The sequence below is a fragment of the Leuciscus leuciscus genome, assembly GCF_965113295.1.
Source record: "Leuciscus leuciscus genome assembly, chromosome: 1".
NCBI classification, from domain to species: domain Eukaryota; kingdom Metazoa; phylum Chordata; class Actinopteri; order Cypriniformes; family Leuciscidae; genus Leuciscus; species Leuciscus leuciscus.
In genome coordinates this window covers 75,196,744-75,218,120 of record NC_138725.1, presented here as the reverse complement: position 1 = coordinate 75,218,120, position 21,377 = coordinate 75,196,744, and the positions used below count along the sequence as shown (strand labels likewise).

General features: G+C 36.3%; 1 protein-coding gene across 1 annotated transcript in view; it reads right to left on the bottom strand.

Annotated features, from left to right (window-relative positions):
* LOC309510629 (uncharacterized protein) overlaps positions 1-21,377 on the bottom strand; it is a 96,847-nt gene that overhangs the window by 55,375 nt on the left and 20,095 nt on the right. Inside the window, exons 8-10 of the mRNA XM_082185492.1 lie at positions 17,448-17,635; positions 3,768-3,812; positions 3,515-3,624 (exon numbers count right to left, since the gene is read on the bottom strand). Coding sequence (XP_082041618.1) covers positions 3,515-3,624; positions 3,768-3,812; positions 17,448-17,635 — 343 coding nt within the window. The remainder of the gene's footprint in view (positions 1-3,514; positions 3,625-3,767; positions 3,813-17,447; positions 17,636-21,377) is intronic.

Sequence of the window (21,377 nt, the reverse complement as noted above, 5' to 3'; positions counted from 1 at the left end):
TGGAAGAAGTTGCTGTTGGAGGGTGTTTTGGTACCATTCATTATTCATGGCTGTGTTTTTGGCCAAAATTGTAAGTGAGCCCACTCCCTTGGATGAGAAGCAACCCCACACACACAGTAAATTTCACAGTGTTAAATCAACACTGCTCAGAGCAAATATGGTCCCACTCTACAGAGTGTTAAAGTAACACTAAAGCGGTGTTAAAGTTAATGAGATAATTAAGTGATTAATTGAGTGATGATTGAGCATTATTGAAGACACCTGCAGTTAACAAGCAGAATCACTGAAGGAGAAAATCATAACTTGTAAGTTACCATTATGGTGATGGGTGTTTGCTTTAGTTGGGCCCTTATGTATTTACTTTAGAGTTAGTTTGTCTGTTGTATCTGAGTTATAACTGCCAAATGAACAAAGAAAAAAAAGTGATCTGATGGTGTTGGTTATATTATGACATTCATCATTTGAATTTGATCACTGAACTCATTATGATCCTTATTTCTGACTTCGATTTATGTTGTTGGTTACAGAATAACTGAATCTGCATAAATATCCAGAATTTTTTAGATAATATAAAGGATTTCTTAAAAGTTGTTTAAAACAAAAAAAATTTTCTTTTAGGCACACACAGACGTCAAGATTCAGTCTATGCATCTCAACAATGGTGACGAGCAGAATATTTAATTAGGAAAAGTAAATTACATAGACAATTCAGATAATAATTTATTCATACCGCAATGCATGATGGGAGCCATTAATGAGTTGTGATTGGTGGCAGCCACTGCAACATGCTTTATTATTGTCACCATTGTTGAGATTCACAGGATGATTATTGATGTCTGTGTTTCTAAATAAATTAATTTGAATGTGTTTTGATCAGAACAATGTTTATGAAATATTTTGGATTATAAGTAAAGTACTTATAATCATATGCTGTAGAATCACAAAGCTGCTGGTAACAAATTAAACCAAACTATCTCAATAAGTTTCATTTTTCAGATCACAGCATGATTATGTCAAAACATAACCAACATTATCAGATCACACTTTACTTTGTTCATTTGACTGTTATATATCAATAACAACAGACAAAGAACAGTAATATTTAAAGTAAACATATAAGGGTCAAGAGCCCAACTAAAGCAAACACCCATCACCATAATGGTAACTTACAATTTATGATTTTCTCCTTCAGTGATTCTGCTTGTTAACATCAGGTGTCTTCAATAATGCTCAATCATCACTAAATGAATCACTTAATTATCTCATTAACTTTAACACCGCTTTAGTGTTACTTTAACACTCTGTAGAGTGGGACCATATTTGCTCTGAGCAGTGTTGATTTAACACTGTGGAATTTACTGTGCATGAATGGTCTCAGCATGCTTTACTGTTGGCATGAAACAGGACTGATGGTAGCGCTCACCTTTTCTTCTCCGTACAAGCCTTTTTCCAGATGCCCCAAACAATCGGAAACAGGCTTCATCGGAGAATATGACTTTGCCCCAGTCCTCAGCAGTCCATTCACCATACTTTCTGCAGAAGATCAATCTGTCCCTGATGTTTTTTTTGGAGAGAAGTGGCTTTTTTGCTGCCCTTCTTGACACCAGGCCATCTTCCAAAAGTCTTCGCCTCACTGTGCGTGCAGATGCGCTCACACCTGCCTGCTGCCATTCCTGAGCAAGCTCTGCACTGGTGGCACTCCGATCCCGCAGCTGAATCCTCTTTAGGAGACGATCCTGGCGCTTGCTGGACTTTCTTGGACGCCCTGAAGCCTTCTTAACAAGAATTGAACCTCTTTCCTTGAAGTTTATCGTGGAATTTTCATGGCAAAGAAGGACTATGCAATTCATCTGATCACTGTTCATAACATTCTGGAGTATATGCAAATTGCTATTATAAAACCTTAAGCAGCAACTTTTCCAATTTCCAATATTTATGTAATTCTCAAAACTTTTGGCCACGACTGTAGATATCGGACGTGCAGAACACGTCAAAAAAAGATGTCATAAAAACTTTCATTCTGGCTCCTCAGTGGACATCTTTCAACATCCGATTTTTGTGACAAAGACGTTGAAAAGACGTCTTTTGGACATTTTGCTTAGTGGGAACACTCTCCAAAAACATTTTAAACTTGTTTAGTGATAACATTGATAGAACATTATCTCCTAATATTCTTATTAAGTTTTAGCGGGAAGTTTCCCAGACACAGGACTGAACCTCTTAAAAGAGTTGTAGATGTCGAAGTTTGTTTGAAAGTAATAGTTTGCTTTAGTTGGACTCTTTGGCCTTGAGTTTTTAATGTTGGTTTTTCTCTGGCTACTGTAAGAGTTTGTTATAGCAAGAGAAAATGTGATCAAGTATGATGGCTACTTGTAAAGATATTATCATGATGTTGTAGCCTAATTTCATTCTGGCAACAATAAATAATAATAATAAAAAAAATCAAAAATATTTTTTATAATCAATCATAACAATCCAGGATTTCAAACACATTAGATCCTGCAGCATTTTAATATAAAAATCTACCGTATTTAACATAAAAAACTAAATCTGTGTAGATTAAATTTTAAGCCACTTTATTGAGACACACTCAAACCTCAAGAATCAGCACGTGAAACTGAATAACAGTGACATGCTTCATCCAGAAATGCATTCTGGGTGCATCATACAAAACTCATCAGTGGCTCCCAGAATGCATTGCGGCATGAAGCATGTCACCGTTATTGAGATTCAAGCACTGATTCTTGAGGTTTTTTTTTTTTTACCATATAAATTTTCTTATTTAAACATAGCCAGATGTAATGATGGAGGAACATTACAATAATCAATCATATGAAATTAATGACACACATGACCATCTAGAAGCATGATCAGTGCATAATATGATGATTATAATGTTGTCCACATCATTATCAAGTAGCTGTCATCACCTGATCACATTTACTCTTATTGTTCTTGCCATAACAAACAGTTTCAGCAGCCAGAGAAAAACTAGCATTAACACATCAAGAGTCAAACTGCCCAACTAAAGCAAATACTGATCACCGTTATGGTGACATCAAACCAAACTATACATTTCAATAAATCATCAACATATAAACCTCTGTTAATTTCAATAAGGACTTTTGTACACATATGACACAAGTTAATCTGGTTTGTAATAAGTGAAGCTGGTAATGCTGTTTGTGGAGTTGTTTAATGACATTGGAGTCTGACATCAAACAAATGTTTAGACATCAACCCAATTTTCATTTTCAACCAAAATTTGACATCTGAGTGATTTTGGAGTTCACGTCCAATAACATTTCTAGCTGGGGTGATTCACATTGTGGTCTTAATATGAGCACACAGTGAATGCACTGTGAGGTTACACTTTTAGCTCACTGTGAACTCACATTGTGATCATGGAGAGATCACTGTGAGATCAACCTGTGACTGGGAGGTCAGTGGGGACCACGTGATAAAAAATAAATGAAATGCTAAATGAAAAGTTCTGCAAGAAGTATTTTTATACCTTTCTACTATTTCAATGTCCGGAGTCCAAAACACATTTTTGGGGAATACAATTGTTTCAATTACACAATAATTGAAGAGGTCCCATGAAAATTTTGGGTCATCCCAGGCCTGAAAAGTTATAATTATGGAGTTCACAGTGATTATAAGATTGAGATCTCTGATCATACATGACATAAAAAAAAATTATAATAATAATAAAAATAAAAAAACTTTATACAATAAGAGTGAAATAAGAGCTTTAAAACACTCACAACTGTCAATTTGATCTGTGTCGAGATGCTCTGGGCTTTTTCATTCTGTAGATAAAAAGAAGTGAGTGATGAAACTCATAACTGTGTCTCTAATATTATTATCGAGATTAATGTACTGTTGGCTGTGATTTATGTAATGTCCTCGTACTGTACTTTTTATTATTTTGAGGGTTTCAAAAACATCTTGCCAAAGGACTGCAGTTGAAAATTAGCCAGCTGTCTCACACTGGCACATTTACAGAAATGTTGATTAATGTGTGTTGAAAGAAAGAAAGAAAGAAAGAAAGAAAGAAAGAAAGAAAGAAAGAAAGAAAGAAAGAAAGAAAGAAAGAAAGAAACAAACAAACAAACAAACAAACAAACAAACAAACAAACAAACAAACCACACAGCATAATCCCCAGTGTTAAATGAACACCTCTCAGTTTCCCAGACAGGGTTTAAATTAAGACAGGAGTTGGCCTTAATCTAGAATAGTTAATCGTGTCTTAAAAAAAAGGCTTTCTGTAACACAGATTGAGTACAGATTACTAACACCTGGTGTATGGAATCCTGAACTAAAATAAACCAGATTCATTTAAAACCAACTGTGCTAATCTGAATTAGAATGAAATAGGTTGCCTATATTCAGAGTTGTATAGTCCAGGGTAGGGCTGGGCGATATATCGCATCACTTTGTTATGCGCATCTCGTCAGTAAAGCCGGTTCCTTGATTAGTAGTAAATCGCCATCACCTGCTTTCAGATGGAGCGGCATTTACTACAAAGAGCCGTAGTTAACTGACAAGCTGAGCCATATCGCATTAATATAGCGGACGTCTCGCCTGCGATAATTAAAGGCACACTATGCAAGAATTGTACCTTAATATAACAGCTTCAAAGTCATTTCGGTGGTAAACAAAGTCATAGTAGGGTGAATCATCCTGGTAGTAAAGCTTGGGGGGGACGCCGCTGGAAAAACCAGCAATGCAAGTTTGAGAGAAGCGCCCCCGACAAATCTCGCGAGAATCACGACTTGGTTTACGGCAACGACGTCACATACATCAACAACAACATGAAGCACGAAGACACTTGCGTGCATTTCAGACGTGATTATTGGAAGACTCAACAATGGAAAAAAACAAAGAAAGCGTGGTCGGAAGAGTGTAGGAAAAGGAAGAGAGAATCTGACCGCATGAGTAACCGGACAAGAGTCCCACTCAGTCAGGCTTTCACTCGTTGGCGCGAGCTAAAAAGCAGCACTGAGGGATATCAGACGACGCTGCTGACGTTGATTCCTGCGATTATCACTCTATGCTACAGCGATGCTGACCTGGCGATCTTGTTGATGGACTAGTAAGTAAATCTCTTATTTGTAAACGACGCTGTTGACGTTGATTCCTGCGATTATCATGAGAACAGTTGTCAATATCTCACATAATTATCAGGACATAAATAAGCCTAGAGGTTGTAAATAGTGTAAACAAGCACAATTTGCAAAATATTATGATAAATTGCAATAATCATGTCTAATTACATCATAACGGTCAACGTTGAAATGAAATAATGCGACGTACATTTAGGCTAACTTTATTGATGTCATCTGGCATTTTGTAATGTTTACATTACAATCAAAAAACACAAATGAAATTATACAGTAGGCCTAGACTATAGGCTATTTACTTGTGATTTAGCTGCGATCATGTAAAAATGTTATAAGCCAGCAAACGCAGTGCTACTTTATTATTATAAAGTAGTCTAACACTTGACATAAACTTATTATTATCCTATCACCATCATCAGTAGTTGAGTAGACTATGCAGTAACCTAATATTTGTATGAAATCGTGAAACATTACCTGGTCAATATCTTTGGAGTCTTTCTGTGCCTGCTCCATGCCCGATGCTTCTATCTTACCGAACAGGTACCGGTGTACAGGGTGGAGGGTGGGGGGTAGGTATTTACGACAGTGCAAGTACTCCACAGAGACTCTAGGGGTCGCTGTTTGACAAAAACACAATTCTTGCATAGTAGGGCTGGGCGATATATCACACGATATTGTTATGCGCATCTCGTCAGTAAAGCCGGTTCCTTGATTAGTAGTAAATCGCCATCACCTGCTTTCAGATGGTGCGGCATTTACTACACAGCAAAAACTCCAGTGTTAAATTAACACTCAAGAGTGTTAAAGTTAATGAGATAATTAAGTGATTAATTTAGTGATGATTGAGCATTATTGAAGACACCTGATGTTAACAAGCAGAATCACTGAAGGAGAAAAGCACAAATTGTAAGCCACCGTTATGGCGATCAGTGTTTGCTTTAGTTGGGCTCTTGATCCCTTATACATTCACTCTAAATTTTGCTTGTCTGCTGTTATTGATTTATAACAGTCAAATGAACAAAGAAAAGTGTGATCTGATAGTGTTGGTTATGTTTTGACATAATCATGCTGTGATTTGAAAAATGAAACTTATTGAGATAGTTTGATTTACCTTGTTAGCAGCAGCTGCTTTGTGATTCTACAGCATATGATTATCAGTATATTTCTTATAACCCATAATATTTAATAAACATTCTTCTGATCAAAGTACTTTCAAATTATTTTTTTTAGAAACACAGAAATCAATAATCAGCCTGTGAATCTCAACAATGGTGACAATAATAAAGCATGTTGCAGTGGCTGCCACCAATCACAACTCATTAATGGCTCCCATCATGCATTGCGGTATGAATAAATTATGATCTGAATTGCCTATGTAATTTACTTTTCATAATTGAATATTCTGCTCGCCACCATTGTTGAGATGCATATACTGAATTTTGATGTCTGTGTGTGCCTAAAAGAAAGATTTTTTTTTTTTTAAACAACTTTTAAGAAATCCTTTATATTACATCTAAATTTCTGGGTATTTATGCAGAATCACAGTTATTCTGTGGTCAATAACATCAATTTAAGTCAGAAATAATCAAATAAGGAGTTCAGTGAACAAGCTCAAATGATGATTGTCATAATATAACCAACACCATCAGATCACTTTATTCTGTGTTCTTTGTTCATCTGGCAGTTATAACTTAGACACAGCAGCCAAACAAAATCTAAAGTACACATAAAAGGGTCAGAGCCCAACTAAAGCAAACACCCATCACCATAACGGTAACTTACAATTTGAGATTTTCTCCTTCAGTGATTCTGCTTGTTAACATCAGGTGTCTTCAATAATGCTCAATCATCACTAAATTAATCACTTAATTATCTCATTAACTTCAACACTCTTGAGTGTTCATATACACTCCCAGGAGTGTTAATTTAACACTGGAGTTTTTGCTTTGTACAAAGAGCCGTAGTTAACTGACAAGCTGAGCCATATCGCATTAAATATCGCTGGCGATACGTCTGCGATATTAATGCGATATGGCTCAGCTTGTCAGTTAATTACGGCTCTTTGTAGTAAATGCCGCTCCATCTGAAAGCAGGTGATGGCGATTTACTACTAATCAAGGAACCGGCTTTACTGACGAGATGCGCATAACAATATCGTGCGATATATCGCCCAGCCCTATCGCATAGTGTGCCTTTAATGCGATATGGCTAAGCTTGTTAGTTAACTACGGCTCTTTGTACACAGCAAAAACTCCAGTGTTAAATTTTTGGTTTCAGCATAACTGTGATTCTGCATAAATATCCAGAATTTTAGCTATAATACAAAACAATTCTTAAAAGTTGTTTTTAAAGAGAAGTCTTTTAGGCACACACAGACATAAAGATTCAGTCTATGCATCTCAACAATGGTGACTAGCAGAATATTCAATTAGGAAAAGTAAATTGTCATAGACAATTCAGATCATAATTTATTCATACTGCAATGCATGATGGGAGCCATTAATGAGTTGTGATTGGTGGCAGCCACTGCAACATGCTTTATTATTGTCACCATTGTTGAGATTCACAGGCTGATTATTGATGTCTGTGTTTCTAAATAAATTCATTTGAAAGTGTTTTGATCAGAACAATGTTTATTAAATATTTTGGATTATATAAAAAATACTGATAATCATATGCTGTAGAATCTCAAAGCTGCTGGTAACAAGTTAAACCAAACAGTTTCATTTCTCAGATCACAGCTGGATTATGTCAAAACACAACCACCACTATCAGATCACACTTTTCTTTGTTCATTTGACTGTTATAAATCAATAATAGCAGACAAACAAAATCTAAAGTAAATTTATAAGGGTCAAGAGTCCAACTAATGCAAACACCCATCACCATAACGGTTAATTATAAATTAAAAAATAATTAATTAAATTAAAAAATTATGATCTGAATTGTCTATGTAATTTACTTTTCCTAATTGAATATTCTGCTCGTCACCATTGTTGAGATGCATTGACTGTAGGGCTGGGCGATATATATCGTGAGATTGTTATGCGCAGCTCGTCAGTAAAGCCGGTTCCTTGATTAGTAGTAAATCACCATCACCTGCTTTCAGATGGAGTGGCATTTAGGGCTGAGGAGATAATTAAGTGATTAATTGAGTGATGATTGAGCATTATTGAAGACACCTGATGTTAACAAGCAGAATCACTGAAGAAGAAAATCACAAATTGTAAGTTACCATTAAGGTGATGGGTGTTTGCTTTAGTTGGGCTCTAGACCATTATATGTTTACTTTAATATTTACTGTTGTTTGTCTGCTGTTATTGATTTATAACAGTTAAATGAACAAAGTAAAATGTTATCTTATAGTATTGGTTATGTTTTGACATAATCATGCTGTGATCTGAAAAAGGCCAGAGATAGTTTATTGATAGCTTATTGAGATAGTTTGGTTTAAAGGTAGTATAGGTAATCCTGTTCAAGAAACACTTTTTTTTATACTTGGTGAAATGGTCCTTCCATCCTGATAGTAGTCAATACATTATGTGTTTAGAAAAAGGAATGAAAAAAATCAGACCTCTGTAGCAGCTGCAGGACAGTAAAAACTCTGACCAATCACTGCCATTCGGTGCGAATGTAAAGAACCAATCAGATGCCTTCATGTCTCGTGCCCGAGCCCCACTGCGCGCGCTGCCCTGCGTGCACTCATCACATGTCACCGTTCCCGGAAATATTCAGCTCAAAGCACCTGCATATGCAGTCAGCGAAGGCAAACAAGGCAAAAACTACTTCCTCGGACCCTGCCCGCACTCTTGAACGACCTCCTCTGCTTCGCCCTCAACCCCGGACCTGTCCTCGAACCGACGATGCGGTACTTGTCTCCGGACTCGGAGTGTACGTTAGTCTTCATTAGAGTCAACAATGTTTTCATCATGGAAACTCTTACATGCAAAACACCGTATATGTTATGAATCTTACACGAAATTCACCTTCATCACAGTGTAACTGATGGTAATGGAAAAACGTGTATCAATGCAACCTGTTTTTAGCTTTGCCTTATAAATATAGCTCGTTACCGAATGAAACTTTACCATTATCGATATGCTAGCTTGATAGTGAGTACTAAAAGAAATCTTATTTGTTTATATTCATAGTGATAAAGTTAGGTATTTTATTACATGTGATTCTGACATGATGTCACTGTATGTACTGCGCTCCTTCCTCTCCACTCGTCTCAGGTAATAAATGCGTCTTCCAGCTGAGCCTGAGCGTTTGGCGTCGCGCGTTCATGTGTTTTGGGGGCGTGGCTTTGGAAGGAGCTCAGAAGGGAGGGGGTGGGAGTGAATGGAAATAATGAGCTGTGTTTATTGCAGATTAAAAGGTCTACAGTCACTCGATTTTTATATTTTCTTTTTCAGAGTACTTACATTTTAATTATGTATTGGAATATAAAGACAGTTTAAACAAATTTGGAATGTTTTTTTTTTAGAAAAATCCTACCTACCCTACCTTTAACTTGTTTGCAGCAGTTTAGTGATTCTTCAGCCTATGATTATCAGTATTTTACTTATAATTCTAAATATTTAATAAACATTGTTGTGAACTTATGTTTGCTTTTTAAATTTCGTTGTGTTCTGCACTACTGGGCCACCGTACTTGACCCTTGATGTGGGTGTTTTCAGAAAACATTTCTGCATTGTGAAAAGAGATTTTTACGTTCTCAGAAGATTTTTACGTTCTCTTTTATATACTCGAAGATGATAGGCTTTCTAAGCGAATCCCCATTCGTCGTCATCCGACGTAACTCGGAGTGACAACGAAAGGGAACTAACTTTACTGCGCTCCAAGAGCCCTCTAGTGGTCAGGAGCATTTCCATTGTATTGCAGCTTTATTTCGTTGTGTTATACATTTTCCGTTGTGTTGTAGATTAATTTCATTGTGTTATAAACTTATGTTTGCTTTTTAAATTTTGTTGTGTTGTGCACTTACTGGGCCACCGTAGTCAAGAGCACAACTAAAGTAAACGCTGATCACAATGATGGTAACATCAAACGAAACAATCATTCAACATCTAAACCTCTATTAGTTCTCAATATGATCTGCTGTAGCCATCTGACAGAAATAAAGTCAGTCTGGTTAGTAATAAGTGAAGCTGGTAATGCTGTTTGTGGAGTTGTTTAATCCTCCTCTGCTGAGATCTTCACAGATTTAATGTCTTCTTTTCTCTTCAGTTGATTTCATCTAAGGCTGTGTCTGAAGAAAGTTGTAGTTTGTGTTCAACTTTCTTAGAGTTGTACACAGTAAATTCCACAGTGTTAAATCAACACTGCTCAGAGCAAATATGGTCCCACTCTACAGAGTGTTAAAGTAACACTAAAGCGGTGTTAAAGTTAATGAGATAATTAAGTGATTAATTTAGTGATGATTGAGCATTATTGAAGACACCTGCATTTAACAAGCAGAATCACTGAAGGAGAAAATCATAAATTGTAAGTTACCATTATGGTGATCGGTGTTTGCTTTAGTTGGGCTCTTGACCCTTATATGTTTACTTTAGAGTTTGTTTGTCTGTTGTATCTGAGTTATAACTGCCAGATTAACAGAGAAAAAAAAAGTGATCTGATGGTGTTGGTTATATTATGACAATCATCATTTGAACTTGATCACTGAATTCACTAAGATCCTTCTTTCAGACTTCAATTTATGTTGTTGGTTACAGAATAACTGTGATTCTGCATAAATATCCAGAATTTTTTATATAATATAAAGGATTTCTTAAAAGTTGTTTAAAACAAAAAAATCTTTCTTTTAGGCACACACAGACGTCAAGATTCAGTCTATGCATCTCAACAATGGTGACAAACAGAATATTCAATTAGGAAAAGTAAATTACATAGACAATTCAGATCATAATTTATTCATACCGCAATGCATGATGGGAGCCATTAATGAGTTGTGATTGGTGGCAGCCACTGCAACATGCTTTATTATTGTCACCATTGTTGAGATTCACAGGCTGATTATTGATGGCTGTGTTTCTAAATGAAATTATTTGAAAGTCTTTTGATCAGAACAATGTTTATGAAATATTTTGGATTATAAATAAAGTACTGATAATCATATGCTGTAGAATCACAGAGCTGCTAACAAGTTAAACCAAACTATCTCAATAAGTTTCTTTTTTTCAGATCACAGCATGATTATGTCAAAACATAACCAACACTAACAGATCACACTTTACTTTGTTCATTTAACTGTTATAAATCAATAACAGCAGTCAAACAACAGTAAAATTTAAAGTAAACATATAAGGGTCAAGAGCCCAACTAAAGCAAACACCCATCACCATAATGGCAACTTACAATTTATGATTTTATCCTTCAGTGATTCTGCTTGTTAACATCAGGTGTCTTCAATAATGCTCAATCATCGCTAAATTAATCACTTAATTATCTCATTAACTTTAACACCGCTTTAGTGTTACTTTAACACTCTGTAGAGTGGGACCATATTTGCTCTGAGCAGTGTTGATTTAACACTGTGGAATTTACTGTGTAGGAGAGTTTAATTAATGCTGCGTACTATTTAATTGTGTTTTAATTCAAATATAATAATGAACCAAAAAACTAAGCATTCCTTTGAAAGTAATTAAGGCGAAAATCCATAGGTCTTTCATTTACTTGTGTTACAATGCGGGTAGGCCTATCATGTCATCCGTCTTATTCGTTTTGTTAATAACTAATATGCTAATGTTAATAATATTTTTTGCTATTAGAGTTCATGCTTAGAACTGTGTTTAGCCTTTCTTCCAGCTGTTGAAGTGCCTCTGTGAATATACACATAGCAACATTGTTTCGGCCCAGATCCGGCCCACATCTGGCACATGTGGAAAGATGATCTGGGCCACATGCAGCGTGGAATGATGGCCCTTGGGCGGACCGCTCCTGTTTGCCAGATCTGGGCCACAAGCAGGCCATAGCAAAAGAAATAAACCAGAACTGGACCTTATCTGAGCCACAAAGTCTGTGTATATTAAATATGGAGTCATCTCAGCCTTAATAAGCCTGTTAACAAGCAGAATCATTGAAGGAAAGAAGAGAACAGAAAAAGAGACGAGCAGAAACACAAGAACTACAACTGACTTCAGACACAGCCTTAGATGTGTTCTGGTTATTACTAACCAGACTGACTTTATTTCTGTCACGTCTACAGAAGTTATTATTGAGAATTAACAGAGTTTTATCATGGTCACCATCATGGAGATCAGTGTTTGCTCTAGCTCTTGACCCTTGACTTTCTTTAAGTTGCTTTAATGCTTTTTAAGGTGCTTTTTTGGTAATAGCAGATGAACTGCATAGATAAAGCAGCAGATTCAGAAATACTTTAACATTCTGTAGAGAGGGACCAACTGTTCTCTGAGCAGAGTTAGTTTAACTCTGGGGATTTTGCTGTGTAGCAGAAGAAAACTGTTGGGGATTAAGTTAACATATATAACATATATAGCCCAGCAGGCACAGGATATATACTACAACGTCGGTCAGACGTTGGATTTTGGTTGAAAATGAAAATCGGACTGACGTCTAAACCCAACGTTTGTTTAACGTCAAGCTCCAACATTGGGCAATCGTTGAATTTTGGTTGGAATAAACCAGACAAAAAGGTGAAATGCATGGCTGTACACTTATTACCAGCTTCACTTAAAACTAACCAGATTTACTTTATTTAATTTTCGTTTTAATGAAATCATATTTTGTATTTTAAAGTCACCATGATGGTGGTTAGCATTTGCTTTAGTTGTGCTCTTGACCCTTGTCTCTTTAATATAAAAATATCTCTGGCTGCTATAATTGTGTGTTTATAAAGCACAATTGTTGTAGCAAAAAAAAAAGCCATGAGATCAGGTGGTGTTGGCTGATGATGATGATGATGATAATGATAATGATGATGTCATCATGTAATTGCCTGAATCCCTGATCTTATTCAGTGTCTAATGCTTTGATTATATAGGATTGAGGTTTTAATATTGCTTTACTATTATTCATAATAGAAGTAATTTGTTTCTACAGCATATCAAGCAATGTTGTTAATAAAATACTTGGTTATTAAAAACTATTTAGTGCACAAAAACCTTTCATCTATGCCAGTACTTAGATGCACACAGACATCAAGAAACAGCATATGAATCTCAACAATGGTGACAATCAAACACAATGTCCAGATAATCAGATCAACTCTGAGCATAAAACAAGCTACAAAAAATCCAGCTGCATAATTTATTAATGCCGCAATGCATGCTGGGAGATAAGGTTGAGTTTTGATTGGCGGTACCCAGCATGCACTGCAGCATGAAGCATTTCATTGATTGTCACCATTGTTGAGAGTCATACACTGATTCTTGATGGCTAAGTAATAATGTAGAGAGAAAAGTTGAATGCACTAAATGTTTTTAAAATCTTCTATATTATTTGGTAAACAACATTGCTCTCATGCTGTAAAACTAAATGGCTTTGATTATAAAACATTAAAAATACACAGTCCTTTATAATCAAAACATTAGACACTGAATATAATCAGGAATTCATCAATATCACCTGATTTTAATTTCTCTAAACAATTTTGCTACAACATTTGTGCTTTATAAACACACAATTATAGCAGCCAGAGAAAATTTTATACTATAAAGTCAAGAGTCAAGAGCACAACTAAAGCAAACGCTAACCACCATCATGGTGACTTTAAAATACAAGTAATGCTGTTTGTGGAGTTGTTTACTCCTCCTCTGCTGAGATCTTCACAGATTTAATGTGCTGCCATGCATGTCACATGTTTTTGCGGTGCTTATTCCAACCAAAATTCAACATCTGTCTGACGTTGGAGCTTGACGCCAAACAAACGTTGGGTTTAGACGTCAACCTGATTTTCATTTTCAACCAAAATATGACGTCTGACTGACGTTGATTAGTTGGAGTCCAACGTCTTCCTGACGTCACATTGACGTACTGTGCCTGCTGGGATGATTGGCCCAATACTATAGGGCCCCTACTACTACTACTTCTATGAAAAGCCATGATCCTGACGAAAAGACTTCTGCATGCTTCTGAGTACATAAGTTTAATTTTTCATCATAAGTTTAGTAAAAACTGGCAGAACGGTAAGTTGTTGAACTTATACTCATTTTCATGGTATCCCACTGGCAAAAAAGAGAAGAACGTGGCAGCAGCTAAAAATGAAGTATAAAACATAATTCGATCAAGTAAAGCTTTGACTTTACAAACATTTGACATATTAAATAAATATTATTCAGTGTCTATTTCAATGCACATCAGTTTTTAGTCAAATGCTCTTTTCTAATGCAAACTGTTAATTTTTTTAATTAGTGTAATGAAATTAACATTTGACTTCTACTCAGCCAACAGCAAGAAGGCAGAGGCTCGCAATATGGGGGGATGAAGAAGAGATGGACATAGGGCTGGGCGATATATCGCACGATATTGTTATGCGCATCTCATCAGTAAAGCCGGTTCCTTGATTAGTAGTAAATCTTCATCACCTGCTTTCAGATGGAGCGGCATTTACTACAAAGAGCTGTAGTTAACTGACAAGCTGAGCCATATCGCATTAATATCGCGGACATATCGCCAGCGATAATTAATGCGATATGGCTCAGCTTGTCAGTTAACTACGGCTCTTTGTACACAGCAAAAACTCCAGTGTTAAATTAACACTCCTGGGAGGGTATATGAAAACTCAAGAGTGTTGAAGTTATTGAGATAATTAAGTGATTAATTTAGTGATGATTGAACATTATTGAAGACACCTGATGTTAACAAGTAGAATCACTGAAGGAGAAAATCACAAATTGTAAGCCACCGTTATGGCGATCAATGTTTGCTTTAGTTGGGCTCTTGACCCTTATATGTTTACTTTAGATTTTGTTTGGCTGTTGTATCTGAGTTATAACCGCCAGTTGAACAAAGAAAAAAAGTGATCTGATGGTGTTGGTTATATTATGACATTCATCATTTGAACTTGATCACTGAACTCATTAAGATCCTTCTTCCTGATTTCGATTTATGTTGTTGGTTTCAGCATAACTGTGAATATCCAGAATTTTTGATATAATATAAAGGATTTCTTAAAAAAAACAACAACAAAAATCGTACTTTTAGGCACACGCAGATGTCAAGATTCAGTCTATGCATCTCAACAATGGTGACGAGCAGAATATTCAAAAAGGAAAAGTAAATTACATAGACAATTCAGATCATAATTTATTCATACCGCAATGCATGATGGGAGCCATTAATGAGTTGTGATTGGTGGCAGCCACTGCACCATGCTTTATTATTGTCACCATTGTTGAGATTCACAGGCTGATTATTGATGTATGTGTTTCTAAATTCATTTGAAAGTCTTTTGATCAGAACAATGTTTATTAAATATTTTGGATTATAAGTAAAGTACTGATAATCATATGCTGTAGAATCAAGGCTTTACTGATGAGATGCGCCTAACAATATCGTGCGATATATCGCCCAGCCCTACGGTAAACGGTATACAGCCGACTTGTCAGATAAGCATATGGCTAATACAGGTCTGACGCGGATCGACAAGAGCCATCTTCCGGGTAAATTCAAGATCTGGAGCTACCAATTCACCTTATATAGGTGGCTAATGTGGCCTCTCAAGATGTGTGCAGAAGATGGACTCAAAAGCCAACAATTACATCAGGAAGTGGCTGGGCTTACCCCAGAGTAGGGCTGGGCGATATATATCGTGAGATTGTTATGCGCATCTCGTCAGTAAAGCCGGTTCCTTGATTAGTAGTAAATCGCCCTCACCTGCTTTCAGATGGAGCGGTATTTAGGGCTGAGGAGATATTTAAGTGATTAATTTAGTGATGATTGACTATTATTGAAGACACCTGATGTTAACAAGCAGAATCACTGAAGAAGAAAAGCACAAATTGTAAGTTACCATTAAGGTGATGGGTGTTTGCTTTAGTTGGGCTCTATCTAGACCATTACATGTTTACTTTAATATTTACTGTTGTTTGTCTGCTGTTATTGAATTATAACAGTTAGATGAACAAAGTAAAATGTTATCTTATAGTGGTGGTTATGTTTTGACATAATCATGCTGTGATCTGAAAAAGGAAACTTATTGAGATAGTTTGGCTTAACTTGTTAGCAGCAGTTTAGTGATTCTTCAGGATATGATTATCAGTACTTTACTTATAATTCAAAATATTTAATAAACATTGTTCTGATCAAAACACATTCAGATAAATTCATTTAAAACACAGACATCAATAATCAGCCTGTGAATCTCAACAATGGTGACAATAATAAAGCATGTTGCAGTGTCTGCCACCAATCACAACTCATTAATGGCTCCCATCATGCATTGCGGTATGAATAAATTATGATCTGAATTGTCTATGTAATTTACTTTTCCCAATTGAATATTCTGCTCGTCACCATTGTTGAGATGCATAGACTGAATCTTGACATCTGTGTGTGCCTAAAAGAGTGGTCTTTTATTTTTTTTAAAACAACTTTTAAGAAATCCTTTATATTATATCAAAAATTCTGGGCATTTATGCAGATTCACTAACCAACAATATAAATTGAAGTCAGAAAGAAGGATTTTAATGAGTTCAGTGATCAAGTTCAAATGATGATTGTCATAATATAACCAACACCATCAGATCACTTTTTTCTTTGTTCAACTGGTGCTTACAATTCAGAAACAACAGACAGACAAAATCTAAAGTTAATAATATATGGGTCAAGAGTCCAACTAAAGCAACCAATGATCGTCATAACGGTAACTTACAATTTGTGATTTTCTCCTTCAGTGATTCTGCTTGTTAACATCAGGTGTCTTCAATAATAGTCAATCCTCACTAAATTAATCACTTAATTATCTCATTAACTTCAACACTCTTGAGTGTGGACTCATACACACTCCCAGGAGTGTTAATTTAACACTGGAGTTTTTGCTGTGTACAAAGAGCCGTAGTTAACTGACAAGCTGAGCCATATCGCATTAATTATCGCTGCAGATACGTCCGCGATATTGATGCGATATGGCTCAGCTTGTCAGTTAACTACGGCTCTTTGTAGTAAATGCCGCACCATCTGAAAGCAGGTGATGGCGATTTACTACTAATCAAGGAACCGGCTTTACTGACGAGATGCGCATAACAATATCGCGATATATATCGCCCAGCCCTAGATGGACACAATAAGTATCAGAGGAATAGCCTGATTTACATCCCATGACCTGAATGAGAAGATAAATCATGTTGTACTCATACCACATTTATGATGGAGGACACATATAGGTCCACATAAGTTGTGATAGCATTGCCCCAGAACCCCTCTGGTTGTCTGTGAGTCATCTGAGTGTCGTTCTGGTCCAAACCGAGATGTTGAATAATTGCCTCACGAGCTGTAGCATGAGCTGCACTATTGCAGCGGTCATAATAAGAATCAGACACCCAACCTGTGAAGACTTTTTGTTATGAAGTGCCATTTAAACAATTTTTAGTTACTGTTTCTAGTTACACAAAACAGTACCATACAGTGTAAAAAATAAATAAATAAGTACAGTCAACTTTTAAGTGTTTAAGTCATCTCAACTTAAATTACATTAAACTGACTTGTACAACTTATAGAAAAAGTAAAAAATTGCTTAACTTATTTGATGAGTTAAAACAAAGTAAAAACATGTTGTCATAACTTATTAGTCATACAATTTTGTTACAGTGCAGAATTGAGTTCTCTTTCACATCTTTTTGCACTTGAAAGGACAAATACACATACAATTATGTCAAAACGTCTGTCTTGGCAAGTATACTCATAAATACAGTTGATTATGTCTTACATCTATTGTCGCCCAGATAGCAACCTTGTTTTGGCCCAGATCTGGCCTACATCTGGCACATGTGGAATATTGATCCGGCCCACATCTGGCACATGTGGAATATTGATCTGGCCCACATGCAGTGTGGAATGACGGCCCTTGGGAGGCTCACTCCTGTTTGCCAGATCTGGGCCACAAGCAGGCCATAGCAATGCCACATGTCAGCCAAGAGCAAGAAATAAACCAGAACTGAACCTTATCTGAGCCACAAAATCTGTGTATATTAAATATGGAGTCATCTCAGCCTTAATAAGCCTGTTAACAAGCAGAATCACTGAAGGAAAGAAGAAAACAGAAAAAGAGACGAGCAGAAACACAAGAACTACAACTGACTTCAGACACAGCCTTAGATGAAATCAACTGAAGATAAAAGAAGACATTAAATCTGTGAAGATCTGAGCAGAGGAGGATTAAACAACTCCACAAACAGCATTACCAGCTTCACTTATTACTAACCAGACTGACTTTATTTCTGTCAGACGTCTACAGAAGTTTTATTGAGAATTAACAGAGGTTTAACTCTAATGTGTTTCATTTGAAGTCACCATAACAGTGATTAGTGTTTCCATTAGTTGGGTTCTTAACTCTCATTATATCTGTTATATTTCTGGCAGTTGTGATAGTGTGTTTGTTAAACAGATTTGCAGCAGCAAAGAAAGCTAAAGTGAAATGACATCAGGTGATGATGGTTACCTTTTGATGGTCTTATAATCATCATGAACTATCCTGCTCCACTGATGCTTCAAATCTAACAATTGTGTTCACTTAATATTTTCACATCACAAACCCTGAGTTACTGCAGTATGAGATACAGCACTACTATAAAAATCAGTTAGAAGAATTTCATAAACTTGAGCACTGAATGTTAATCTACTATGACAAACATCAATAATCAGCATATTAATCTCCACAATTGTGACAATCAAAAGTACCTTGCTGCAACGCATGCTGGGTACCAGCATAGTACAAAACTCCCAGCATGCATTGCAATATGAATAAATTATGCATCTGAATTGTCCTATAATTTTGTATAATTTTAAATATTTGCTTTTATTTTTTGCTGATGTTTTTGTAGTGACATATAGTAGCTTTTTTGTAATGTTCAGAGTTGATCAGTTTATCTGAATATTTTCGATTGTCACCATTGTTGAGACACATACGCTGATTGTTGATAATTGTGTGTGTCACACCGTACATGAAATTTATGTTCTCATGTTTGTTAAAATATTTTACCTTTAGGTATAGTACTGCTTGATCTCATGCGGCAGTAACACAGGATTTATGATATTAATGTATTAATTGAACAAAACAATTTAATTATACAAATTATGTCAGTGATTCAGGCAGCAGCATTATGATTACAAAGCCATCAACAGGTAAACATCATCACCTGCCCTGATTAAATTTAGCTTTCTTTACTGCTGCAAATGTGTTTGACAAACACACTGTCACAGCAGCCAAAAAAAGAAACATAATAAGAGTTAAGAAGCCCAACTAATGGAAACGCTAATCACTGTTATGGTAACTTCAAATTAAACATCTCAATAAGGAGTTCTAATCTAACAGAAATAAAGTCAATCTGGTTAGTAATAAGTGAAGCTGGTAATGCTGTTTGTGGAGTTGTTTAATCCTCCTCTGCTGAGATCTTCACAGATTTAATGTCTTCTTTTCTCTTCAGTTGATTTCATCTACGGCTGTGTCTGAAGTCAGTTGTAGGGTCGGACGGGTCCGCGGGAATGGGGTGTTTTATTAATAATATTATTATTAGTGTTTTTGTTGTTGTTATTAATAATTGCTCATATACCAAATACAAAGTATTTATTCAATTTCTACGTGAGAGAGAGAGAGAGAGATTATGACTGGTGTTGTTTATTGTAAGTGTTTGTTGCCTTTTTGGACCTGTTGCCTTCCACTGGACTGTCTCCTCCTCTAATGGGTCTACCCTTTTCGCCACCTTCTCTGGGCCAGCATTTTTTAGGGGGCTTTCCTCTCAGGGCGAATGCGAGGATGCTTAATTGCTTTTTACCTGACATCTTTGAAAAACAGATTAATGCATCCATGGCTAGGATATAATTATAAAATACATGATTTTAAAAGTGACCTATAACATAGACTATGCAATACACTTTAATTTATTTGGTGCTAATAAAATTATAAAGCCTATTTGGAGAGAGAGAGGTTTATAATGTGACAATATGTCAGTCATCGTGTGATAACGAAAATATGACTAGGCCTAGACTACTTGTTCTGAGCAGGTGTTGTCAGTGAAAAGGCTGTAAAACTGTTGGCTAAGTTACAAACACTCATGAAAAACTGATGCTAATTATCTGGGAAACATTCTCTAACAGCAGTCAAGTTGTCACTATTTCTGTCAAACAAGTTATGAATTTGTTGTTACATTAAAACAGGAGATCATGACTCGCTTCTTACAGTGATTCCCGGAGTGATTTCCTCTATGGGTGAACGAAACTTTCGGGCAGAATCACGTGAACAATTCCAGGATAATCTTGGTTGGTTGTTGCATTAAATCTTGCCCAGATACAATAGTGCTATTTTCTGATTGGCTATTGTGTAGCCCCTTTCTTCTTTTTTTTTGATTGGCTGATAAGTGGCAGGCTCGACAAGAACTCCAGGGGAGACGCGCTTGATTCCTGCCGGTTCCACAGTGAGAGCGGCGCGGCCAGAGAAATGTTGGGCGCTGTGGCATATGAAATATATTATAAATAGTTCTTCCACGTGAGAAATACAATGTGTGGCGGGAGTGGGTGACAAAAGACCCGAATGAGTGACTGTCACGCTCAATGCGTGACACTTGAGAGGCCTGTTTACATGTCTTAAAGATCTAAAGTGATAAACTGGTCTTCATCATTTTTATTTTATTTGTAATTGAATAAACTTACATTTCGGCGAATTCGGGCCCTCATTCAAGTCCTTGGTTCACCCGTGCTCATGTATCAGCACAGCATTAGTTGGCCAAAAGAAAGTTCGGTTCAGAGACGGTGCTATCACGCATGCCCAGTCTCTCCAGCTCATTGGTTCTCCGTATCGAACGTGTCCGAAAGAAACAGTTCTCGGTTCTGTACTGGTGATCCGAGAACTGCTGCAACAACCAGTTGTTGACTCGAGAACCGTAGCATAGGGCTGTGTGTGCTGAGCTGAGAACTGCTGAAACCTTACTATAGCCTACAGTCGACAAAAATAAAATGTCGATGCATGTCTCCAGTATGTTAAATACGTTATGTTTTGATTAACACATTATGAACATTTACTTTGCACTCTTAAAACCTTGGCAAGAGTTTACGTCAAAAATGTATATCAACTT